At 33.2% G+C, this 27,646-nt stretch overlaps 2 protein-coding genes across 2 annotated transcripts in view; one reads left to right on the top strand and one right to left on the bottom strand.

Annotated features, from left to right (window-relative positions):
* The first annotated feature begins 265 nt into the window (after nucleotides 1–265).
* LOC132758048 (uncharacterized) lies at nucleotides 266–13,137 on the top strand. The gene is made up of 5 exons (XM_060749564.1): nucleotides 266–3,722; nucleotides 6,785–6,943; nucleotides 7,291–7,644; nucleotides 9,028–9,097; nucleotides 9,323–13,137. The coding sequence occupies exons 1-5, from the start codon at nucleotides 3,090–3,092 to the stop codon at nucleotides 12,067–12,069; spliced, it is 3,963 nt and encodes a 1,320-aa protein (XP_060605547.1). The 5' UTR covers nucleotides 266–3,089; the 3' UTR covers nucleotides 12,070–13,137.
* Nucleotides 13,138–20,767: 7,630 nt separating this feature from the next.
* Nucleotides 20,768–27,646, bottom strand: part of LOC132758049 (Fanconi anemia group D2 protein-like) — a gene marked incomplete at its 5' end in the record, with an annotated part of 47,306 nt that continues 40,427 nt past the window's right edge. Inside the window, 6 exon segments of the mRNA XM_060749565.1 lie at nucleotides 20,768–22,286; nucleotides 23,232–23,324; nucleotides 23,684–23,830; nucleotides 24,685–24,834; nucleotides 25,633–25,671; nucleotides 26,571–26,642. Of these exon segments, the coding sequence (XP_060605548.1) occupies nucleotides 22,200–22,286; nucleotides 23,232–23,324; nucleotides 23,684–23,830; nucleotides 24,685–24,834; nucleotides 25,633–25,671; nucleotides 26,571–26,642 (588 nt within the window).

Genomic DNA, 27,646 nt, shown 5'->3' with positions numbered 1-27,646 from the left:
TATTTGAATTAAACAAGTATTTTTCTTCAAAATAAACTTAAATTTCCAAAATCGGATAATAAATGGAAAAGCTGTATGGGATTTTGTAAAGTAGGTATCCGTTGCAAACCGTGAAACGGGCATTTACGCTTAACGCCGGTAAATTATCAATCGATGTACCTTTATCGGGTGCGAGACAAGATATTTAAGCATTTATATAGGGTTAACTGGGAGTGTCCGATCCCTGTAATATAAATATCCCTGTAATATAAATCCGTGATTAGACTAATTATACCCCCACCACAAAATGTGGGGGGGGCTATAATGGATTCGCTTTGTCGCGTCGGTCGGTCGGTCCGTCCGTCGGTCGGTCCGTCCGTCTCCATTTTCGTGTCCGCTCTATAACTCCTATACCAATTGAAGGATTTTCTTCAAACTTGGCTCAAATGTTCATCTCAACAAGGGGATGTGCAGAACCCATGTTGCCCATGTGTCAGCTCAAGGTCAAGGTCACAATTCAAGGTCAAATATCAAACACTATCAAATATTACACAGTATGTCGTGTCCGCTCTGTAAGTCCTACACTACTTGAAAGATTTTCTTCAAACTTGGCTCAAATGTTCACCTCAACCAGGGGATGTGCAGAACCCATGTCGCCCATGTGTCAGCTCAAGGTCAAGGTCACAATTGAAGGTCAATTATCAAACAATTAAGTATTACACAGTATGTCGTGTCCGCTCTGTAAGTCCTACACTACTTGAAAGATTTACTTCAAACTTGGCTCAAATATTCCCCTCAACAAGGGGATGTGCAGAACCCATGTTGCCCATGTGTCAGCTCAATGACAAGGTCACAATTGAAGGTCAAATATCAAACGATTAAATATTACACAGTATGTCGTGTCAGCTCTGTAAGTCCTACACTACTTGAAAGATTTTCTTTAAAGTTGGCTCAAATGTTCACCTCAACAAGGGGATGTGCAGAACCCATGTTGCCCATGTGCCAGCTCAAGGTCAAGGTCATAATTGAAGGTCAAATATCAAACAATCAAATATTACACAGTATGTTGTGTCCGCTCTATAAGTCCTTCACTAATTGAAAGATTTTCTTCAAACTTGGCTCAAATGTTCACCTCAACAAGGGGATGTGCAGAACCCATGTTGCCCATGTGTCAGCTCAAGGTCAAGGTCACAATTGAAGGTCAAATATCAAACAATCTAATATTACACATTATGTCATGTCTGCTCTGTAAGTCCAACACTACTTGAAAGATCTTGGCTCAAATGTTCATCTCAACAAGGGGATGTGCAGAACTTATGTCACTCTTTTGCTGGCTTAAGGTCAAGGTCACACTTGAAGGTCAAAACTTGACTTAGAAAAAATTCTTAAATTTTAACAGTTATTTGAATATTCTAAATATAGAAAAGGTATTTGCTTGATACTTAAAATATTTTTGAAGGGTCACAAATACGATATGCTGTTCAAGTTTCATAACTCTGTATTGCATTTAAACAAAGTTATGCCCCTTTTTAAGTCTTCAAATTTACATACAATCAAATATTAGACAATATGTTGTGTCCGCTCTATAAATCCTATACCAATGGAAGAATTTCCTTCAAACTTTACTCAAATGTTCACCTCAACAAGGTTATGTGCAGAATCCATGTCACCTTTGTACCGGCTAAAGGTCAAGGTCACACTTGAAGGTCAGAAATTGACTTAGAAAATGTTCTTAAATTTTAACATGTACTTGAATAATTCTGAAACTAGCTCAGGCATTTGCTTGAAACTTAAAAGATATATGAGATGTGGCAAATAAGATATGCAGGTCAAGTTTCATTACTCTGTATTGCATTTTGACAAAGTTATCCCCTTTTTAAGTCTTCAAATTTACATACAACCAATACTAGACAATATATTGTGTCTACTCTATAAATTCTATACTGATGGAAGGATTTTCTTCAAACTTTACTCAAATGTTCACCCAAAATGGGTGATGTGCAAAACCCATCTTACCCTTGTGCCAGATTAAGGTCAAGGCCACACTTGAAGGTCAAAAATTGACTTATAAATAAAATGTTTAATGCATTGGGAAAATGAAAGGTTATTTGTAACTGTTTCGAACAGTTTTGATAATATATATTTATACTATTACCTGTACAATTAGTCTTTTTTTCACCAGAGATAATTTCTTTTTATGTATTTGTGCCACATAAATTATTCCCTTAACCACCTTTCCAAGTGGTCTTCTGTCAAGGACATTGGTGGGGGTATGAATCGCATTCAGCGATAGTTCTAGTTTGAAATGGCAACACCAATTTATTAAGCATTTGTAAATCATGTGTGTTCTCTGAAATCATAATGCATGAGTAGTTGTGCACCTGGGTATGTTTATGTGGATATTTTTAGTATTTTAGAGTTATTGCCCCTGACTTAGATTTTTTTTTGCAATTTTCAACTTGTGTCGCATATTTGTAACTCAAAAAGGATTTGACACATGTAACTCAAAAAGGATTTGACAAAGAGTCATGAAACCTAAAAAGGCAATGTTGCTCAGCATATGTAATTGTGCACCTTGGGTTTATCCAGTATTTGTAGAGTTATTGCCCTTGACTAAGTAAAAACTGTTTCATTATGTTGTGTTATTTGTTCCTTGAGTGCTTGAGTTAGAATCAACCAACTTTACAGGATTAATGATCAACATCACTAAATTACAGGAATAATGATCAACATCACTGTGAAGCTATACACCTGGGACTTTGAATGTGGATTTTTTCAGTTTTGTTATTGCCCTTGACTTACAGTAGTATAAATTTGTTAAGATTTCAATTTATTTGGGAAGATTTTGATTGTGTTATTATGCAAATACTCATCTTGTCTGAAACTCTTCAGACATACATGTCTGACATTTGGACATGTCCCAATGTGGCCAAATTAATATCTAAAGTTATGTGAGAACCATTTCTAACAACGAATCTCAAATGACCAATCTAGGGCCAACATGGCCCTCTAGTGAGAGTAGCAATGCCTTCATTGTAAGTCAAAGTTCATGTTCCCTTAACTGGGGCCAGCTTTCCAGGCATACAAGTGTTTGTGTTCAGTCATAGTTAATGTTGGTTTTCCTTGGTTTCATACAAATTGTAGTTAAAAATATTTCTTTTTTTCCAGAAATCAAGATGGCACATGAGACACATTTAAAGAAGAATAAGTACCGGCAGTGGGTTAAGGCAGGCCTAGGCTTGGGTTATCTTAAAGAGGGACTTGCACCATTTTGTGATGGCATAGGAAGACAGCAGCACAACTATATTATAAACCAAATACAACAAACAAAGACTCCTCAACCAAATGTACCGTGTGGAGTCTGTCAGATAACAACTCTCCAGCCAGACCATGTTAGAGTCTCAAAAGGGATATGTCCCCTCAAGCAAGATAAATGTAACTGTTGCTTTCCAAATAATAAGAAACCATGTCCAAACAATGTATGTGGTGCCATCTATGACAGCATTATACAGAATCATGCGTCAATACCACCGGCACCTTTTTGGAAAAACAGTGATGTCCAACAGTGGTCAACAGACCCGTGGAGTATTAGTAAATGTTTTATTAATGCTCCTGGGTACAAGGACAAACCATCAGCAGTCGATACCGACTGCACAGGGTTGCTTCATGTTATCATAAATAACACATATTTTCATAGTCATATTGGATGCAATATTACAGGACCAAACAATCTTTTTTCAAAGGTAAATACATTTGTACCAGGAATGTCCGGAAAGTTCATATACTTTTTCATTTTTTTGAAAAAGGCGACATATAGGGGTTACTTTTGTTCGGTGGTGTCAGCGTCGGCCTTGGTGTCGGCGGCAGCGTCGGCCCCTAAGGCTTGTCTGGAGCATAACTCAGTCACTATAAGTCGGATTTACTCCAAACTTGGTAAGCATGCTTCTTTCAATGACTCAAAGTGCAGTGCTCAAGAATCTCTACCCTCGGCTCCGCATCTTAATTTTTGAGTAATTGCCCTTTGTTTATTTTCATACTTTATTTTTGTCCGGGCCATTTATCTTAAACAATAAAAGCTATGGACTTGAAACTTCATAGGATGATAAATCTCATTAAGAAGAAGTGCAGTACACAAGAACCGGTACTCTGCACTTCTTATTTTTTGAGTTATTGTCCTTTGTTAATTTTCATACTTTATTTTTGTCCGGGCCATTCCTCCTAAACTAATTATAAGCTATGGACTTAAAACTTCATAGGATGATAGATATTACGGTGCTCCGTCTTTGAATTTGGCGTCATTTTTGCAGCACAAAACTTACACACCTTCATTGCCTATAATTGTCGTTAACAAGCTGTTTATTTGTGTATGACATCATAATTTTCACTAAATATCGTGCAATAGTATCCTTTGATGTCACAAAATTGAAACAAGAGGTTGCATTAAAATTAAAACTTTAGCAACTTATTATTCGAGTAGCTATCCTCATGAAATCAAAGTGCTCAGTGATTTGTCGATCATGTTGCCATGGTGATTGGCGCTTTGCAAAAATTACTTTTATCATGTTTTTTAATTCATAAGTATGTAGCAGAATAAATACTTAAACCAAATATTCAATCATGACATATTGATATGACTGTTTATAATATTTTTATAGTCTTGTCTATGAACTTTCCGGACAACCCTCGTATACAGTATGTTTATTATGCCACCGCAGCATCTGCGATGCGGTGGCATATAGCCATTCACCTGTGTGTGTGTTTGTTTGTGTGTGTGTGTGTTATATAGATTATATAGTGAACTTAAAAAATCTTCTTGTGAAAAACCACTGGTCCAATTTAAACCAAACTTGGCAGGATTGATCCTTGGGTGAAGCGCTTCCAAAGTTGTTCAAAGAATTTCATTCCATGCAGAAATCTGGTTGCCATGGCAACCGAAAGGAATTATAAGAATAAATTTAAAAAATCTTCTTGTAAAGACCCAAAAGACCTAGAGCTTAGATATTTTGCATAAGGCATTGCCTGGTAGACCTCTACCAAGATTGTTCAAATTATAGCCCTGGGGTCAAAATCGGCCCCGCCCCAGGGGTCATTGATTTTCACTGTACATATAGTAAAAACTAAAAATACCTTCTTGTAAAGACCCAAATGGCCTAGAGCTTAGATATTTTGCATAAGGCATTGTCTGGTAGACCTCTACCCAGATTGTTCAAATTATAGCCCTGGGGTCAAAATGGGCCCCGCCCCGGGGGTCATTGATTTTCACTGTATGTACATATAGTAAAAACTTAAAATACCTTCTTGTAAAGACCCAAAAGGGCTAGAGCTTAGATATTTTGCATAAGGCATTGTCTGGTAGACCCTTACCAAGATTGTTCAAATTATAGCCCTGGGGTCAAAATCGGCCCCGCCCCAGGGGTCATTGATTTTCACTATATGTACATATAGTTAAAACTTAAAATACCTTCTTATAAGGACCCAAAGGGCCTAGAGCTTAGATATTTTGCATAAGGCATTGTCTGGTAGACCTCTACCCAGATTGTTCAAATTATAGCCCTTGGGTCAAAATCGACCCCGCCCCGGGGGTCATTGGTTATCCTTATATGTATATAGTAAAAACTTTTTAAAAAATCTTCTAGTAATTGACAAATGCTAGAGGTAAGATATTTTGCATGAAACATTGTGTAGTGAAACTCTAGCAAGATTGTTCAAGTTATAGCCCTTGGGTCAAAATTGGCCCCACCCCTCGGGGTCATTGATTTTCACTATGAACATAGAGTAATAAATTAAAAAATCTTCTTATCTGAAGGTACAAGGCTTAAAGCTTTGATATTTGGTATATAATATCATCTTTAGGTCCTCTACTAAAGTTGTTTTAATTATGCCCCTAGTGTTGAAATTGCCCTGCCCCAGAGCAATCTTCAATTGTATAGAAACAAAAATAAATATGTTCCTACACTACTATTTAGTGTTGTATTAATGCGGTGGCATAGCATTTTTCTCAAATGCAATCTTGTTTTTAATTTTGTAGAATATTATACTGTATGATTTAGTCTGTTTATTATAAGTATAAAAGTATAAGAGATTATAGTTACTTTGCAGTTATTGGTTAACTTTTCTTTAATTTTTATGGGGATTAACCTATTACCGCACTAAGGTGAAATTATGCTCTATAACTATGAGGCTAATGCAGTTTTTATGCCCCCACAAAGTGGAAGCATATAGCGTTGCACTTGTCCGTCCGTACGTCTGTCCGTCCGTACGTCCTGAAATCTTGTGAACGCAACTCCTCTTAAACCGGAACTTTAACAGAATTATGGCCCTTTGTTGATTTTTTCGCTATATACTATATGTAGAAATTTTGTGAACGCAACCCCTCTTAAACCGGATGGCAGATTTTGCTTAAACTTCCAGGGATGAACAACCTTAATGTGTAGATGGTAGTAAAGGAAGGAATTTTTGCTGCGACCAAATTTAACAGAATTATGGCCCTTTGTTGATTTTTAGTTTTCAACTTGTGGCACATGTAGTCCAAAAAATATTTGACCTAGAGTCGTAAGATTGACAGAACAGTGGCGTGTGGGGGCATCCGTGTCCTATTGAAACATTTCTAGTTTTTGACAGAGAAACAGTTTGCAACAAATGAACAATGATTGTTATGCATAAAATTGTATTCACAAATTGTGATTGAAGTATTTTAAAGTAACTCTTTTAACGGTTTTAATTCTCAACTTAAGAATTGTGTTTAGTCTCATTGCTGAACACTGTATTTATGTGAATGTTGTATTATTTGTTTTCTGTATATTAGGTACGGCAATATCGAAATGAGATTTTTCACTCTAGCAATATGGAGTTAGAGGAGAGTAAGGCTAATTGTTATATTGATGACATGATAGCTGTTCTACAAGATGGTAAGGAGCTTGTACATCGACATGATGCACAACAAGCTGTTTGGAAACTCCAAGATGTAAGTGTATATAATAAACTTATCATATCAGTATGAAATCTTTATAAATTTCTGTTATAAAAATGTAAGATAAGCTCACCTCTAAATTCAGGATAAATTTAGGGAAAATAGAAACAGAAAATGTTGTAAAGTAAGATAAAGAAGAGACATTAATACAACACAGTCTGGTAGCTGGTTTTGAAAATCCATAGGATAAGAAGTTAAAGCAAAGGAACAGTTAAGATAAATATGCAAAAAAAGATCCCAACGTATACAGTGTGTCGTATAGAAGAGTAAAGTGATACTGTAAATCACAGAGCTGTATTTTGTCTATATAAAATGACACAAAATTGATTCTTTTTCATCAGTTGAAGAAGAAAGATTTCATTATTACTTCTGAAGGCTTTGAAAAAATTCTGAGAGAAATCAAAGACGAAATGTCAAAAGTTCGGAAATCAACAGAAAATTCTGCAACTAAAGAGGAATATGATGATCTAAAGAAGAAGCTAATAGAACTTGAAACCAAAATGTCTGACGAACAGAAGGGAAAACTGGAAAATGAAAAAGAAGTTGCAGAACTAAAGAAAACAATTACTGACCTGAAGAAGAAGCTAATAGAACTTGAAACCAAAATGTCCAAAGTAAACGACGAAAATCTTGAGAATGCAGAATTGAAAAAGAAACTTGGAGTTTTGGAGGCTCTTGTTTCAGAACAGAAAGAGGTAAAACAAATTTCCTCATGCTTATAAACTAAATGATGCATGTTACACCTGTATCTGCATCTTTGCATTAAAGAAGATAAAGATAGTATGTTAATTGTAAAGAATAAACTTTATAATTTAAGTTCTTGTGGCAAAAGTATTAAATCTTAGTATCTAGCCAATTAACTGGAAAGGCAACCAGATTCATTCCATGTACAATGGGTATGAAGTGTATATAGCTAATAATATCTGCTGCAAAAAATATTGTTTGAATTTTTATTTAACATAACATCATTCTTAAAGGTTTAATGTAAGCTGTGCAGGCTTATGGTGAAGGTCACACTTAAAGGTTAAATGTAAGCTTAGAAGATCACACTTAAAGAGTAAACGTTCTTGCTTATGGTGAAGGTCACACTTAAAGGTTTAATGTAAGCTGTGCAGGCTTATGGTGAAGGTCACACTTAAAGGTTAAATGTAAGCTTAGAAGATCACACTTAAAGAGTAAACGTTCTTGCTTATGGTGAAGGTCAGCTTAAAGGTTAAATAATAGCTGGGTTTCCTTATGGTGAAAGTCACACTTACAAGGTAAATCAGATAGCTATGCTTGCTCATTTTGAAGATCACTCTTATTAGTTAAATGTAAGCTGTACTTGCTCATGTTGAAGGTTTCCCTTAAAGGTTAAATGTAATCTCTAAAGGCTCATGTTGAAGGTCACACTTAAATGTTAAATGTTAGCTCTGAAGACTCATGTTGAAGGCCACACTTAAAGGTTTAATGTTAGCTGTACTTACTCATATTGAAGGTCACACTTAAAGGTTAAATGTAAGCTCTAAAGGCTCATGTTGAAGATCACACTTAAAGGTTAAATGTTACCTGTATTTACTCATGTTGAAGGTCACACTTAAAGGTTAAATGTAAGGTCTAAAGGCTACACACTTAAAGGTTAAATGTAAGCTGTACTTACTCATGTTGAAGATCACACTTAAAGATTAAATATTAGAATATATCATGTCTGCTATGTTAATTCTTACCCCTTGAAGGATTTTCTTCAATCTTTCATCAGTTTATACAATTCAGCACTGAGAAGCGTTGACCTTTTGTTATAGAATAAGGTATAGAACTATAAACTTTGATTATCATGTTGATAATTCGGCTTTAAATCTGTAACACTTAGAAACACAATCTGAGTGTTTAAACAAAATTATTCTTTCTCACCTGATGGCCTACTTAGCATAAGTGATTAAATGGGGCAATTATGGTGGTTATTATGCTAAAGTACATAGTTACATGTACAAAATCAAGTACATACTCTTATGAATTTATATTTACATCTTAATTATATATTGTTGATTATTTTTGTACTATAATTATTTTTGAGTAAAGAAGATGATTTGTTTTTGTAGGAGATGGCAAATATTAAGACAGAAACTTCCTCAGGTCAAAGTCAGGCAGAGTATGATCAAGCCAAGTTAGGTGAGTTAATATTTGTTTTGATGGTGTACATACATGTGTATGATAGTGCCATCAATATAAAAAACAAACAAAAAAAACAAGGCAATGTGCTGAAACCAATGTTAAGGTCACCCTGGGTCTATAAGTGTATTTTTACCCTTTTAAGATCTTGTCTTGAGGGAATCTTGTTATGTTTAAATTATTTGTAAGTTTTGCTGATTTTATTGATTGCTCAATAAATTTCAGGTTGTCGTACTCAATTGATAGAACATTATCGCAGTGATGTACTTAAAGTATCAGCAATACCTTTACAACCAGATGAGGAAAATTATAACTTCAGTGACGTTTATATAAGACCCACTTTAACAAGCAAGATAGAAAGGAGCAGAGGGGAGTCTGAGGAAAAAGAAATAAAGTCTATGTCAGAGATTTTCACAAAGAATGGGGATCCACAGAAATTTATTTACGTTGTTGGAGATGCAGGGTCTGGTAAGAGTAGTTTCTGTAAATATTTGATCAACTGTTGGTGTATGGCACACAGTGATGGACACAATGACGATGATGAATTTGATGGAGTCAAAGAAATGAAGAAATTTGATTTCATGTTTTATATTTCTCTTAGACATAATGTAAAGATCCGAAGTGTCCAAGAAATGCTTGAATTGCGATATGATAAGATAAAAAATTTAAGTAAACTTCTGGAAAATGATTCTGAAAAGATAATTATTTTGCTTGATGGTTTAGATGAATGGTCTTTTGACAGTGAGACTAGGAATGAGTTCCAGGCAGGCCTTCCTGAACGTGACTTTACAAAGAAATACACCATTGTTACTACATCACGGCCATGGAAAATTCACAGTTTAAGAGTAAGTAATAGAGAGATTCATCAATTATTGAAATTAAAAGGGTTTGATAAAACACATGAAAAAGAAATGATTAAGAAAACAATAACAGCATTGAACGAATCATTAAATCCAAATGTGTGTGAACAAAGGCTTAGGGTACCATCTCTGGTTGGCCTGAAACAGGTACCAATTATGCTGCAGCAATTAATATGTCTTTGGTGTGATGGTAAACTCGATAAAACATCAAGGTGTGCTATTTATACTGGTATGTTAGAACTTTATTTCACTTGGAATATCAATAAAACTTTATGCAATAATACAGAATGTATGGAAAGTTCACAGAATGTTGAACTCCCTCAGTATTTAACAGATGTAGAGATATGTAGATTAAATAGTAATCTTATATATGGTGTATCACGCTTGGCTTATCAGACACTGTTCAATTATCCAAAGGATATGTCCTTAACATTTGACAAATCTGTTTTTGATGATTTGAAAATATCACATGAAGTGCGTGAAAATTGTCTGAAACTGGGGATTTTGACAGAAGATAAATGTCCCTCTCTATCTGTATCCAAGCCTAAAAGCTCATTGTTCTCTTTCATTCACAAATCAATGCAAGAATTTCTGGCTGCAGTGAACATTGGTATTCATTTTAAGATAAGAATAAGTTTGTCAGATAGTACCCAAACAGAAAATGTTGATTTGCAAAGCCAGTGCATTCAGTTTGTTAATGAGGCTTTTCAGAAATGTTCAACAGTAAATGACATATTAGAGCAGTCAAATGTTGTCATTTTGCTATGTGGTCTAGAATCTAGATTAGCAACACATGTTTCAAAATACATATATGATACTGTGTCAAAAGACTCTTGTGTTCAGGAATACAGGAGAACAATAAATGGTAATATTGATAGGAACTTTGGTTGTATTACTGATATTCAAAAGCTTATGTTTGACTCAATGGAAGAATTAAATGCAACATGTAGTATAGGAAGTAATACTGTATTTTATATAGGAGATTTGGTCATTGATAGTTGGGATCAGTATTGTGATATTGTTTATACAGGTATTGATCAGAAACAAATTGCTCCTGATTCTGTTCTGTCTATTTATGTAGATGACATCAACACAAAAAATGTTAAATTTACAAAATATTTACCAATGTTTCATCATCTTGAAAAAATTGCAATAAGATATGAAACTGAATTACAAAGGTTATCACCGAGTAATAAACAGAGAATAATTGAGGTAAACAATTGTGTTTCTGAGACAATTAAAGTAAACACTTTAACATTAAAATCTCTGACTCTTGATGGTACCAATCACACTGACAAGCAGTATTACCCTGTGTTTAAAACAGCTGTAAGTTACCTACCTAGTATGATCAATCTTGTAGCAATAAGAATGAGTTATATAACAATGAGTCATGATGATACTACTACATTTTGTAATTTTCTTGAGAGAACCAGTCATCTTGAACAAATACATCTTGATTGTGTTAAATGTGAGTGTATGAAGCAGCATGATGTAAATTTATCAAAACATCAAAAACTTCAGTACCTTTATTTGTATGATACTGTTAGTGTGATAGATGCTGATGCTACAAACCTTGAAATATTTAAATTTGATAAATTGAAAATTAGTAATTATGATAAAATATTTGATATTATTAGAAAATCTAACAAATTAAAAAATCTTAAATTTTATGGAGAATATTACAATGAATCTCAATTATATCATACCAACATAACAAAGAGACTGGTTACAGTATTACCATTGTTACACAATCTCAGTGAGCTTGACTTACAGTCATGTAGGTTAACTGACAATATAATACAGTTACCTTTAGAGATGAATAGTTTAAAGCACATTGGACTTGTTCATGTCACAATGAGTTTGACAACATGGCGGAAGTTTGTTGATAGTCTTCCTATGTTTCCTCATACTGTAGATGTGGGTGTATGTTACGGTTATATAACAGGAGATGGTGAGGAGTTTGATGATGAACTTGATGGGTCAATATTGTCATTACAAGGACTTAACGGAGGGAAGGGAAATGATGCAGTACAGTATGTAAAAGATAAGGATCAGTTATTTCATGTTAAATATGATGATGATGATTGGTTTGTATTTTCAACAAAAAAGTGATATAGTATACATGAAGTTAACATACTGTTGGTGGACCACGAAAACCGGGCAACCACCAAACCCTGACAGCCCCGAAAATGCTTAATTAAAATATTTTTCTTTGTTCATTGGTTGTCGATCTATCAGTGACTTTATAACAACAATAAATGCATGTTTCTTCTATAATTAAGAAATTAGATTTATTTCAATGGTAATATTTTAATGTCTTTTCATTAAAAATTTGGGGGTTAAGAGTGCAATACTTGACCTCATATACCAGTTATAATCATTTGCAGAGTAAACAATAGAATATCCAAAACATCGGCATTTGCTGCTGAAATATTGTATATCATGTTAAAAATAAAAAATTGAAACACCCTAGCATTTAAATGAATTAAATCACATCATGTACATATCTGTCCGGACACATGGTACTGTAGTGTAGACAATTTAGGTAATTTTGATACCCTCCTTGACGAGCCTCAGATATAAGTGTCAATATAATCAAAAATAGTCAAACTAGTTTGTTAGTTATGAGAAGAACCTAGCTGTACTGTGTCAAATTTTCAGGTCTCTAGGTTTGAAATTATGAAATCTTTATGGAAAAATGTTCAAAAAGTGTCCGGTTGATGGTCCCTGACCAGTAGTGTTTAAACTAAATTATTCCATGTTAAAAGAGATGATAAATTTGGATTTTTTTTTTTCATTTTCAACACAAAAAGGTTTGAAATTTTAACATATAGGATTCATGTAAATTAATATAGTGTTTAATCTAAATTCTTTCATGTTAAAAGACACAATATATATCAAATTTGTTTTTTGTTTTGTTTTCATCAAAAAAGTGATACTTATGACAAGTAATTTGCATACTGTTGTAAAGTTAGAGAATAAATATATTACATTATTATAGATATAAATCATCTGAAATATTGAGTTGTTATTTCTTTATTTCTGGTCATTTTAACAATTTTTTGAAGTACTTTTAATATTAATATTGAAATTGAAGAAAGTAATATTCAGATTTCATTTATAAATAAATAAAAGAAAGAAATGCAGTGAAATATAATAGACAATATTGATCTTAATAAAGGTTATTTCAGGGCTCACACTGGCTCAAATAAAATAATAGCCAATATTTTTAACTTAAAAAAATAATAGCCAAAAGTTCAGCGGACTATTCAGGATTTAGTCATTAACAACATAAGCAGTTGATTAAATAAACATTCCATATAAAACTTTTTCAGTTCTATAAGGATTTTCAAATAAACTGATACATTTGTGTATATTGATAACTACTTTTTTTACATGTATATTGATAACTACTTTTTTTACATAGAACCACAACTTTGATTGCTATTATAGAACATGTTATATGGTAGAATTACTGTATAACAATAATATTAAAGAAAAGATTCATTATAACTTTACATAATGCTGTTATCAGACAATTTCTTTTGTTTATTCTAATCAAATTTTGTCAGCTATAACCTCTGTCAATTTCCACATTTCACACAGAGCTGGAGTAGATCTAGGTCATATTAGCCTATCGAAATAACGCTTGCAAACTCATTCACAGAATGCAGCCTTTTTTCTGAATAACTTACTGAAAAATGTCATCATCACCAATGTAATACAAATTTTCTGCCATAATAGTTCAGATTTTTAAACAGAACATAGCTTATTTTCACCCTTAAATAAATATCAAAATTATCGGCGTCGCGAAAATATGTGACAATCGGATTTTTTCCTGTTTTCTGAAAAAATATTCACAATTTTGGTTGTTGTGCAATTAGTTATTTGGAAGTTAATACTTTTTGAATATTTTATCATTGTTTTCCACTGGCGATTTAGTCAAGCAGCTTAAAACAAAAAAATCATAAATTTGCAATTTACGGTAAATTTTGGGTTGGTCAATATCCAGTTTATCAATTTTAAGACGATTTTTGTGGCTAATTGACGGATATTTGATGGCTATTATAATGCTGGACAATATCTTCAAATTTCTTATACAATTTTACATCTTGCATGTATTTTTATCACCTCGGGCAATATAGTAAGCAGCGCGTGACCGATTATAAGTTGACACTCAATTAAATCCACCCCGCTGGTGTTAATTGGGTCTACTGCATTGTTTATCGATTTTTACACCTTATATAGACACTGTTGGAAGTAAAAAATAATCGCCAGATTTTGTAGCCAAAATGCAAAAATAATCGCCAATCTGATAAAATAATCGCAAATGGCGACTATGGCGACCGACAGCGTGAGCCCTGGTTATTTTTAAAGATCATGGACAGTTTGTGAGAGAAAAAAAATGATTTGAAAAAGTAATGTACTAATTATAATGCATAAAAAGATATGTAAATAAACAAGTAAATAAATTAATGAATGAGTAAATTTAATGAAAATATCATAAACAGATGTGTAATTAATGTAGAAGGTCAGAAGAAGTAAAAGATTAATGTAATTGAATAAATACCACTTATATGATATATGCACAATGGAATGGTATATATAAATACCAGTTATATGATATATATGGCAAGGGAATGGTATATATAAATACCAGCTATATCATATATAGGACAACAGAATGGTATAAATAAATACCAATGATATGATGTATAGGACAAGGGAATGGTATAAATAAATACCAGTTATATAGGACAATATATAGGACAAGAGAATGGTATAAAAAGATACAAGTTATATGATATATAGGACAAGGGAATGGTATAAATAAATACCAGTTATATGATATACTGGACAAGGGAATGGTATAAATAAATACCAGTTATATGATATATGGACAAGGGAATGGTATAAATAAATACCAGTTATATGATATATAGGACAAGGGAATGGTATAAAAAGATACAAGTTATATGATATATAGGACAAGGGAATGGTATATATAAATACCAGTTATATGATATATAGGATATGGGAATGGTATACTGTTATATAAAATGATTGAGTCTGTACATGAGGGATAATGAATAAGTGCAACATCCCTCATGCTCCCTAGCACCGGCTTGAGCGGTACTCAATTCTCAACACTTAATAGTACTGGCATCAATGGTCCCGAAGGACCAGAAAAATATGACAACACTGAAGTGAAGTACGGGGCAACTTTTTACAGTTGCCACACAGCACTTAAATACCAGTTATATGATACATGAGACAAGGGAATGGTATAAATAAATACCAGTTATATGATATATAGGACAAGGGAATGGTATATATAAATACCAGTTATATGATATATAGGACAAGGGAATGGTATATATAAATACCAGTTATATGATATATAGGACAAGGGATCTGTCAATCGGTCCATACACCATATAAAGGACAAGGGAACGGTATATATAAATACCAGTTATATGATATATAGGACAAGGGAATGGTATATATAAAAATTTGCTTGTTAGGCCTACCTTCAAAGAAGTGGGGGTATATTGATTTGTATGTGTTGGTTGGTTGGTCTGTCAATCGGTCCATACACCAAACCGTCTCTGATCATTACTTTAAAACCAATGGGACTGGGGACTTCAAATCTTGATATTGATAAGAAAATTGGTCATGGCCAGTTGATGAATTCAATTGTTTTTGGGGGTCACTTGGTCAGTAGTCAAAAATTACGGTTACCTGGTCACATGACTTATTAGCTGGCGTAAGGGCATACATGTTTTTACAAACATCTCTTGTTTTATTTTAGAGATTCCTTCTTTATTTTATATTGTAAAGATGAAAAAATTGAATTAAAAGAAATAATAATTATACCAAAACAATTAATGTGTACAATACTTTAGTATCAATTTGTATAGTTAAAGGGACTCCACTGAGGTTTTTTGACATTACAGGGCGGGAATGTTATTTTTGAGATGTTTATAAAAATACTATTTGATGAAGGTCTTTTTCAATAACAACTTTGTCGACTTAAAAATTGTTGGTTTTTGCATGAAAGCTGGGGTGGATTGGACCTTAACATCACTTAATAGGTCACTGTCCAGGTATCATAACTACATGTATAGCATCCTTTTAAATGTTAGACAATTCTGCATTTTCCAGTACTGAGTATAATTGAGCAAACTGTCCTGCCGATAGTACTGTAATTGTACAAAATGAACAAAAATAAAAAGCATTTAAACTGTAATAACTCAAATTGGGCTAAATCTAGATTTTGGTTTTCAGTTTAATTCCTAGTATATTTCTTTAGTACCAGTTTTATATATTTTCTGTTTTAAGTTCCCCAATTTATCCTTGTTTGATTTTCAATTTTTAGACTTTTGGAGCTCAATGTGAACTATTTGCTTGTTTGTTTTAGTATTGTATATAGATAAACACAGGCTTAATATAAACATGCATAGGCCTAACTGTAAATTTACATGTATTAGCATAAAATGTGCTAAACAATGATATTTTTAGCATATTGTTTGTAGGACTATCTATGTATTAAAAATGAGTGTAACCTGTTATCTGCTAATCAAAACAAATTAAATGCATATATGGGTGTTAATATGGTTTTGTTGTAAGTCCTTACATATCATTAAATATAAACATATATACTTATAAGATAATATTATGCAGGGCTGTCAGATGCAAGTGCATATTGCTCACTCTTTATTGCCTCTTAGCTTTCCCTTTTGGGGACTTACATCTCTGAGGATATATACAAGTTGTTGACTGCACCTTGAGAAAATATATATACCAGTTGCTGGCTGCTCGTTAGGTATATATATACCAGTTCTTGATCACACCTTGGTGGTATACATACCCATACCAGGTCTTGGTCGCACCTTGGTGACATATTGTGATGCACCACATTTAGCCTATGCATACTTATTTTATGTTATTTACGGTTGATATGTTGTAAAAATGTTGAATACTAATGATTGTCAATGTAAATTATTTTTGAAAAGTTTCCCCTACTCTAATATTGGTACATGTAATTTTACTGTTTACTTAAACCCGGAAGTGTTTATTGTCAGCCATGTTGGTTATGCACGATTTGATGACGTCATTTAATTACTATGTCATGTTTTATTTTTATTTACCAAGTGAGGTTACCTATGGGAGCGTTAAATTATGCATACGAAAATAATAATTTATTTATTTTTGCATCACATTTACCGATCCCTCGTTATTGTGTATTCTTATTATTTTTATATTAGATTGATGGCGCTTTGTGTGATTTTAACTCTTACTTTATTATCCTTTAGCAGTGTTAGCAACCCTTTTGACAATTTGTTAGTATTTTGTTATAAACTCACAAGTTTCAAATGTTGTTTGCAAACTGTTAGCAATTGGTATATAAAAGGCAGATTATTGTTAGCAGCAGGGACTCTGCAACTGAGAACCTCTGAATTCATTAGAGTAAAATTTTATTATACATTGAAAAGTAATGTTATTTTATTTTTTCAGTAGAAAATTTACTTAAGGAAACTTTAACAAGAATTTTATAATTATTTTATTTTTACATTAGAACTATTGTCAGAAATAAAAGATTCTATGCCGGAAAAGTTCTGCATTAGTAATTTGTGTATATTTTCCTAGGTGAATTATATTAAAAGAGTTAAATTAATTCTATATTGTTTAACACTTTCCATTTTTTAAAGTTTAAATATTACTGTTTATTTATTGTTTATTACACAAGCGCCAGCCCCGATCTGAATCATATCTTTATGTTAATTTTGTAAGCATGATAGTATATTGAAATTAGAGATATTTCATATTATTGTCGTCAGATTTTACAAATGCGCAAGGTTGATTGTTAAGGGCTTACATAAATAAATTTAAATAGTTAAACTTGAACATTCTTATGTTATTTGTTTATTTTACTTATAACTCCATAAAGTTATTTAATTTATCTCAGAGTCCAAAATGTGTCGTCTGATGTCCGTCAGTCCGTTTTTTTTGAGTCGCATAAAAGCTGAAAGAATAGAAATTGGTACCAGTAAATGAGTCTTGCATAGGCCTATTTATTTTAAGTGCTTTATTAATAGGCATTTGTTTGTGATCGCATCCTGTCTGTATGTGTTTGATTATCAAGCACTATTCAAAGTAGGCATATTTAAATAATGCATATATGATACAGTGTATGTCTATGTCTGTGGTGTGAATTATTATAATTGCATAAGCAAAATAACACAAGGCTGTTATAAAGCTGACTTTTATTATTCAAAAGTACATGAACAGATTGTATGGCGTAGCGGCCTTAGATAAGAAAACATACAACAGTCTACAGCAGTTATTAAAGAGTCATCCGCACGGAACGCAACAATAAACATATACCAGTTGTTGGCCGCACCATGGAGATATATATACACACATACAAACACAAAAATAAATATATATGGTCATTTAATGCACAAATCGGTGAAAATTCAATAATTTTACCTTTAAGGTCAAGGTCATAAAAGAGCCAAGGTCAATTTGAGTTTGATAAACATGAAGGTCTTGTCCTTAAGAATGTTCTGTTGTAATATGAAGTCAATCCATTCAATAATAGCAAAGTTACAGCCAGCTACAGCCAAAAACCGTTGTGTTATTTGTTTGAGTGCTTGAGTTAGAATCAACCATTTTTACAGGAATAATGATCAACATCACTAAATTACAGGAATAATGATTCACATCACTGTGAAGTTATGCACCTGGGACTGTGCATGTGGATTTTTTTCAGTTTTGTTAGAGATATTGTCCTTGACTTACAGTAGTATAAATTTGCAATTTTCAACTTGTTCATGCATAGCTCAAAATGTATTTGACTTGTAGGCCTGAAAGTTTACAAGAATGTTGGTTTGCTTGTGGATTTATTTAGTATTTGTAAAATTCTTGCCCTTTACATAGTAAAAGATTTTTAGTTTTTCAACTTGTGGCACATGTAGTCCAAAATATATTTGACCTAGAGTCATAAGATTGACAGAACAGTGGTGTGTGGGGGCACCCTTGTCCTATGGACACATTTCTTGTTTTAACTGATTTTATACATTTGCTGTCATCATTTATTACTTTTAATAAAACCGCACACAATGATTCTATGATCAAGTGCCAACAGATTAAAAGGTATAAATAATGACAGCGAATCAGGTCAAAAATCTAATACTTAAATCAGTTAATGAATAAAATGCTTAACAAGGTGCATTGCCAAAAGTTTTAACAATATAAAAGCAAATGGGCCATTTACCCTGTATCGTGACTTATAGAAAATGACAAGATTAATGTTATTGTTTCTTGTTCATTGTGTATGCTTTCATTGATGTTAGCTGCTTGTCTCAAGTTCTGCTGTCTGACTTCACTCAACATGATTTCCGAGTTCAAGTGATTGATGCAGAATGTTCGTTGTTGGGGTTGTAAATGAATGGTATGCATGCTTCGAAGATAAGGGTTTGTTTTAATGTAAGAATGGAAATGCATATTAATTCTTTCTTGCATTTTAGTGTTATAAGGTTTGTCGTTCAAATGCATTTTAGTGGTGATAATATTGCAACGCATATGAACTATACCTGTGCATTATTTCAATGTTGGCAAAAACAAAGTTCTAAATTGAAAATACTATTCGTATATTCGTTTAGAAAATCATTTCTACAAGACAGATTAAGCCAAAGGTTTTGAAATCGCATTTTACCATATCATTTCCTGAAATATCTCATTTGTGAATACTAAAGATTTATCTTTTTACAGGAAAATTTAATTCAATTATAGTCTTACACGTCTTGACTAGTTTACATACAGTATTTCTCTGAGTACCATTTGCTTCTATTTACTTCACACAGTTGTCGTCTGGACCGTATAATAATTTGCTTAATTAAAATCTAAATGTGTCTCGGGACGAAACCTTCATTCAATTATTTCTCTTGGCATATTCCGGAAGTACGGTTGGATTACATAATTGATTTGTTAATAAGAAGAACGTGCTACCTGACAAATGTTTATCAGCCTGGACAAGACATGGAAGTGCAACTACATGTACCTTGAAGTCAAGGCATTATTTTGTAGATTGATTGACATTTCAAAAACTAATTGGGAACCAATTTCAATAGTATTGACTTTTTACACAAGCAATTTGTAAATCAACAAATGAGCCACGTCACGACAAAACCAACATAGTTGGTTTGCAACCAGCATGGATCCAGACCAGCCTGCACATCCGTGCAGTCTGATCAGGATCCATGCTGTTCGCTATCAGTTTCTCTACTTGTAATAGAGTTGGTAAGCGAACAGCATGGATCCTGATCAGACTGCACGGATGCGCAGGCTGGTCTGGATCCATGCTGGTCGCACACACATTGTGTTGGTTTTGTTATGAAGCAGCTAAAATCATGTATAAGCATTCAAACTGGTAAAACTTGTTTCAGAATAAAATTAAATTACGAATATATACAGTTTAGTATAGCTGAATTTACTTAGATGATAAGGACAATTTTTTTTATTCATTATTAAAAATTAAATAAACTTTTGAAAGAATAAGTTTGCTTCAAAAATAATAAAATCTGTCCTGTTTGCAAATTTCAACATAAAACATATGAATACAAAACCAACATAAAGATTATGAATACAAAACAGAAAAAAAGTCAATATGAACTTTTAAGTTATAACCCTACTTTGATCCACATTTCAATACAACAAAAGGCAATATAAAATATTTACAATGTTTTGTATACATACATATGATATTCAGGTTAGTTTTGTTATAAAAGTCAAAACAACAAAGATAAATAATTTATATTTTAATATATAAAAACAATGAAATTTATTTTACATAATATCACTTAACCAACAAAACTGAAACAAATCAAAATAACCATACATGCCAAATATTCAATTGTATGATTATGGTTTTATTGCAGCAGATACTAGCGCTATGGTATGCAATGAAACACTGTATTTGTGTGAAAATGGAACTGGCCTGCTTTTAACTAAACCTGGAAGAGTTCATCATAATTTTGAGGGTTTTTGCTTAGTTTGCAATAAACTTTAGCATCACTACACTAGTGTGATAATGGAACTGTCCTGTTTGTTTTTTTTTTTAATTCAAAAGAGTCCATTGTAATAGGGTTTCTTCATCACAACTCTGGAATCACCATATTTGTGTGATAAAAGAACAGTTCTGCTTTTAGTTTGGAAGAGTCTACTGTAACTTTTTAAGGGATTTTATCAATGAAAAGCTATAAATAATTTGCGAACGGTTATTAGCGAGTGTTGTCTGATGACATTTAATGGATTATACAAAGATTGTTCTGTTACATCATTATATTATAGTGTAACAATAGTCATGTTTGTTCTATTATGAAATGACATTGTACTAATAATCCATATAGTTTTATAATATAAGGTATTTTTTCAATGACTCGGATTGTTGTGGTGAGGGGCAAGAGGCTTTAAGTCAAGTCCTTGACCAGTCAGCCTTGCACGCCCCTCATCAGATTATCATAGCACATCAAAAACCAAGAATTTCCTATAATTGTAACCAGGGTTACATAAGATTATATAATGGTATACCCTTAGAGCACATCAATTTCTTGAATGTCATATCATGGCAGTTTAATAACCAAGGGAGCGTTTCACTAACATTCCTTAAGTTTTGCGTAAATTTATGTTAGTTGCATTTTATTATATAGAACATGCAATTTACAACAGCAATAAGTGAGCATAACTTTACGTTTAAACCTACGCAAATGCAAAGCTAAGAAAGTTTAATGAAACGCATATAAATACGTAAGTTCTGCTAATGCAAAAAGATATGTTCAAACTTGAGTTACGATAACGTAAGTAGTTAGTGAAACACACCCCAGGATTGTACCACAAAGGCATAGCCTTATAATACATCCACATAAAACTTGGTCTGCAATGTCATAATATCATAGCACAAATGCTAAGAATGTTCTTAAACGCAGTGCATCACAGCATATCAATAATCCTAAACATTTTATATCATTATATCTATGTTACTGTTTTGTTACAACAATGAACACATTTTCTGCAGCATGTATGTCCTTCCATTCTCCTAAGAAATATGAGCCGCTTCACAACAAAACCAACATAATGCGTTTGCATCCAGCATTGATCCAGACCATGGTCTGTCACAAACGCAGTATGTTGGTTTTGTCATGGCGCGGCTCATATTTGTCCCACTGTCTCATTACATATCAATAGGCCTGACTGTAAGAACCTTCAGGGTCTGTTATATCATTATCTCCCACTTCATTGCTTTCATCTCCTTCATTTTCAAGTTCCTATACAGAAAAGAAAAACATAAAATGTATCATTTAATGAAAATCTTTAATCAAAGCCTTACAGTATGCCTTAATGTACAATGTTCTAACATCTGGAAAAAAGAGACATTTTAAGATAATTATATTCTGTTGTAAATGGTAAAATGCACAGTGCATAATTCAGATATATGTATATAAATTTTAACCTTGCCCTGCTTAACTCTTTTAATGAACTAGCTCTTATTTACATATTAAAACTTTGGTAGACAACCACCGTGTCAAATATCAAAAGCCTCTTTCCTATACAAGCCCAGGTAAGAAAAGTGAGTCTGGGGCATGGCCATTTTTTACCCAAAATCTGCATAGCAATGCTATATGCCAAGACTATCTTAACTTTGGGCTGTGTAGTTTCTGAGATGGTTTAAATGCCTTTTCCAATGTACATCAAAGGGATAAACCAATTTTGACCCTGGGGCCACGATTTATTTGACTTTTGAAAAAAAAAACAACACCAGCTAGTGCTTCTTGCTAAATTATAAAATATGGAAGCTCTATGCATTGTAGTTTCAGAGTAGCAGAGTTAAAGTTTGTTTACGATATTAGGTAATGTATAATAAATAAGTTCACCAGGGCAGGGCCATCTTGACCCCAGGTGCATTATCTATATAACTTTTGCTGAGGTCCTAGCTAAGGTATCCTAACTGAGCTAGGACATGCAGTTTCAGAGAAGATTTTTTCCACATAAGTCTATGTTAACTTGGAGCAATATCAACACTGGTGCATATCCTACATATGGTGGTGATGCTACATGAATGAATTTAAGCTTTAGGTATAATTTACAATTATTGTTTTTGAGAAAAAAGCTTTCATTTAATGCACAGGTATGCTTGAAAACATGAATAGATAACAAGTATTCATATAAATTAAAACATTTTACGACTGTAGAAATTATATATAGAACATTACCACATCACTAAGGTCATCGTCGTCTGGTAAAGTTTCCCCGTCACTGTCACCACCATCTTGTGTTACATTTGTCTGAGATAGAATCTCCTCTCCCTGTAAAACATAATCAAAGTATGTTAAAAAATGTGTTCAACTTCTATACTGTTAAAAAAACAAACAATGTCCATGCCTAACTAATAGTATCATCAGAGTATTCATGAAAAAGGTTGAAAGAATATCTCATAACGCTGCCTGGCCTGGCTCTATACAAGTGGTAAAATCAGATCAGTTTCCATTCCAGTAGGGTAAACGTTAAAAATCAAAATGTTTTAATTAAGAATTTAGTTACATCTGCAGTTAAGTTCATACAATAGTCATCATGGTTAAAACAAAACTCAAGGTCCGTGAATCAAATGCTCTTTCAACTAAATTGTTCTACATATTTACAAGTATATATACACAGTATATAATACCTGTAGATCTCTGTTTTTGAGATTTCCCATCCAGAATGCCTCTAGACATTTGTTCACTGTCAACATAGCTTTAACACGGAACACAAATACTTCCAGAGATCTCTTCAACATTGGTACATTATTCGTCAATGCTAAATCTTTCATAATCTTCAAAATAAAAAAGGAAATGATTTCAATGCTTAGTGGCATATTACTTTATCTATAGATACTACAATTATTACTTTCTTATACTTCTGAAATCTATCTTATAAATGAGCTGTGTCACGACAAAACCAACATAATGGGTTTGCATCCAGCATGGATCCAGACCAGCCTGTGCATCCGCGCAGTCTGATCAGGATCCATGTTGTTCGCTATCAGTTTCTCTATTTGTAAAAGAGTTGGTAAGCGAACAGCATGGATCCTGATCAGACTGCAAGGTTGCGCAGGCTGGTCTGAATCCATGCTGGTCGCAAATGCATTATGTTGGTTTTGTCAATACGCGGCTCAAATGTTTATTGACTTAATGCTCAATGTATCCACACAGTACAGGGCTAGAACACCTATGACCTATGTGACTCCTGAGGGGTATCCAGACTATAGAAATTTTTAGTCAGAACAAAGTACCTTCCAAATAGTGACAATATTAAGCCTTTCACAGCCTCTAAAATTTTACCTTTATCAAGTTAACTATCATAAATGGACATGTCCATCTTTCATTTACAGAGATGCATACAATTATGTTTAGATAAAGGATAACCTATGTAAACATTTTTGGAAATATTGGGATTTCCGTTAATATATGAAAATGTGAATAAATTTCCTGTTAATTCTTTAATTGACCTTAAATAATAGTGCTTCATAAAGTTTACAGGCAATTACACTCAACTGGTGTAAAAACTTATCTCAGAAATGTATAAAATCTTTGTAAATTGTCCATTCAGTAAATTACAAGAGGTGGAAAGGTATTTATGGATGGCACTGTATAATCATTCATTTATTCCAGTAAATGGAGGATTTACCTTAGAATGTCCACACAAGTGATGTAGTGCTCGTGTACTTTGTTGCAAGTTTTTCAACAGTCCCAATATATCCTGTCTGTGACTTTTAAACATCATGTCTAACAATGGCATTCCTAGTCTTAGGAAAGCTTCAACAAAAAATCTACCATACTGAAAAATGAAACACAAATTTATGGGGTCTGTATCAAAATTACATGAAGCTTTTTGATATTAAAATAATCAGTCTACTGTAAAACACCTGGTCAGAATACAAGAAAAAAGAATAATCAAAATTTGGAAATGTTAAATGTAACTAATAAAGATGCTAAATCAAATGTTTTCAAATTAACTCCAGACTTGTCCTGTTTAAATTTGTAACAATCCATTGTTACTTTGAGGTATAATAAAATCAAAAGAGCCAAATTAAGCCTCCAGCACTATAGAATCTAGTCAGAATTCATAGATGTATATGATGATGTGACTATCCTGGTGACTTAGAACTCTTATGATGAAAGGGCGCAGTTCAGAAGCTAGCCATTTTGCCATGGTTTAAATCAGGACCAAGTTGCTATGCCATGGCTCTTTCAAAGGGTTCAATTAAGAAACCAAGTCAGTCATTTTGCCATGGCTATATTCCAAGGATTCACTACACATGCCAGTCATTTTGCAATGGCTTTATTCCAAGGATACACTACACATGCCAGTCATTTTGCCATGGCTATATTCAAAGGGTTCACGAAAGATGCCAGTCATTTTGCATCGGTTTTACTCAAAAGGTTCACTTCAGATGCAAGCTGCTTTGCCAAGGCTTTACTTTAAACATTAAATTCACAAGCCAGTCTTTTTGAAATGGCTTTTCTCAAAGAGTGCATTTAAGAAACCAGTATTTTTGCCATGGCTCTAAGTACATGTTGACCTGTGTGTACTGCACCACCAACAAGTTCTGATAACTGATAGCTGATATCTTACCTTTATACATGTTCCCAAATTCCCTCTTCCATCAAATGTCTGAAATATAACATATCACTCTTATCAGAATTGCCAACTTAATACTAACACTGCCAAAATTTTACCTGTCCTGCTTTGCATTGGATAGACTAGAGTAAATGAAATTTTGTTCATACAAAACAATTAAAAGGAACAATATGGAGAATGATCATACCATATGTAATGAAAATATTATGTTTTGTAACTATATGTTAAATGTCACCGATGATTAGACTAGAACCTGAAACCATTAAAACCTTTAAATTATTGTTTTTTAGACTGTATTATTTTTCCTCTGTCAAAAAATCATATGCATTCTTTACTGAAATTCAAAACATTATTGGTTCTGAAAGACAATTATATTAGCCGCGTCACGACAAAACCAACATAATGCGTTTGCGACCAGCATTGATCCAGACCAGCCTGCGCATCCACGCAGTCTGTTCAGGATCCATGCTGTTCGCTATCAGTTTCTCTACTTGTTATAGGGTTTGTAAGCGAACAGCATGGATCCTGACAAGACTGTGGGATGCGCAGGCTGGTCTGGATCCATGCTGGTCGCAAACCCATTATGTTGGTTTTGTAGTGACGCGGCTCATATACATTTCAACAAAGTTTCTACGAGAATGTTTTGTTAATGTGTTAAGATAAACTTTCTATAGCAATCTGGGAGGATGACCTTAGGTGCCCCTACATGCATTATTTCAGGCATCATCAAGCACCTGAGTAGAACCACTGAAGTTCCATAAACCTGCTGGAAAACTTTCATCACATGACAGAATTCAGTCCCTAGAAGGTTTTTAACCCACAGTGGAGAGCAGGCAAGGATTTTTTGGCATAACTGTGTCACAAGCCGCCGACAAATATTATTTTATATTAAGCCCTTTAAATAGGCTAATGTAATAAAATACAAATATCACCTTCACAAGATTGACTAGAATATGGAATATTCTGACTCCTACATTCCACTGCAATAGCCTGTCAATCCATGTCTGTAAAATATATATCATTCAACAGATTTACATAATATACTGAGTACACATTTATGGAGTAAAGTATTTATATATTTTTTTCTCCCAGCTTTATTTCAGGTAATAAGGTGTCACTTACGTTATACATCAGAAATTCTGTAAGCTAGCTGGATATCTTCTTCACATAAAATAATGTGAAGTCAAACTCACCATAATGAAGGAGCCAGTACTTTGAAGACATTTACCTTAACCAAATAGCTTATGTAAAATTTATAGTTCAATCATCAAAATTAGAAATCTTATAATACTTTATCATTGATGTCATCAAAAATGAACAACCTTTGCCACCATTATAAAAACAGGCTGACCTTCACATACATATTTGGCCAGCTTCTATTCTGTTGGCTAACCAACTTAAAATTTTCCATCTCAAAATAATAAAAAAATTGATAATGAACGGTTCCAAGTATGAAAGTTGGACAAGTCCATTAAATATTTACAGTACAAGGAAAGATTCAATCTTGATTTAACTCTTCCTTTGTAAAAATACTCCCTAAAAGTACTGTTTCTTCAAGAGATTATGCTGTCACCTAATGATAATTTACCAATTAAGGATTATACTCTTTAAGACCAAAGGGATTCCATTGAATAATATCATGACTTGTGTGTGAGATTTCAAATTGATTTTAAAATTAACTACATGGGGAATTTAATCAGACTTCTACCATGTGTCCAGGGAGGGGAGGGGTTCAAGTCCTCACCCTCCATTAATTTAGCATCTTATAATAAAGCAGTATTAGGGTTAATACTATGGTGTATAATGTTTGTTTGTTTGACTGGGTTTTACTTTGCACCAACACAGTATATGCCATTTGGCGACATTCCAGCTTTACTAATGGAGGAAGACCTCAGGTACATTATTTCAGGCAGGAACAGGTACCTGAGTAGAATCACCAATGTTCCTTAAGCTAACTGGATAGCTTCCACACATGAAAGAATCCAAAATCCCTGTCGGGATTGGAACC

This window comes from Ruditapes philippinarum, unplaced genomic scaffold (assembly GCF_026571515.1).
Source record: "Ruditapes philippinarum isolate M1 unplaced genomic scaffold, ASM2657151v2 ctg2309_1_1_1_1, whole genome shotgun sequence".
NCBI lineage: Eukaryota > Metazoa > Mollusca > Bivalvia > Venerida > Veneridae > Ruditapes > Ruditapes philippinarum.
The sequence above is the reverse complement of the archived record's forward strand: the minus strand, read 5'-3'. Positions and strand labels throughout refer to the sequence as shown.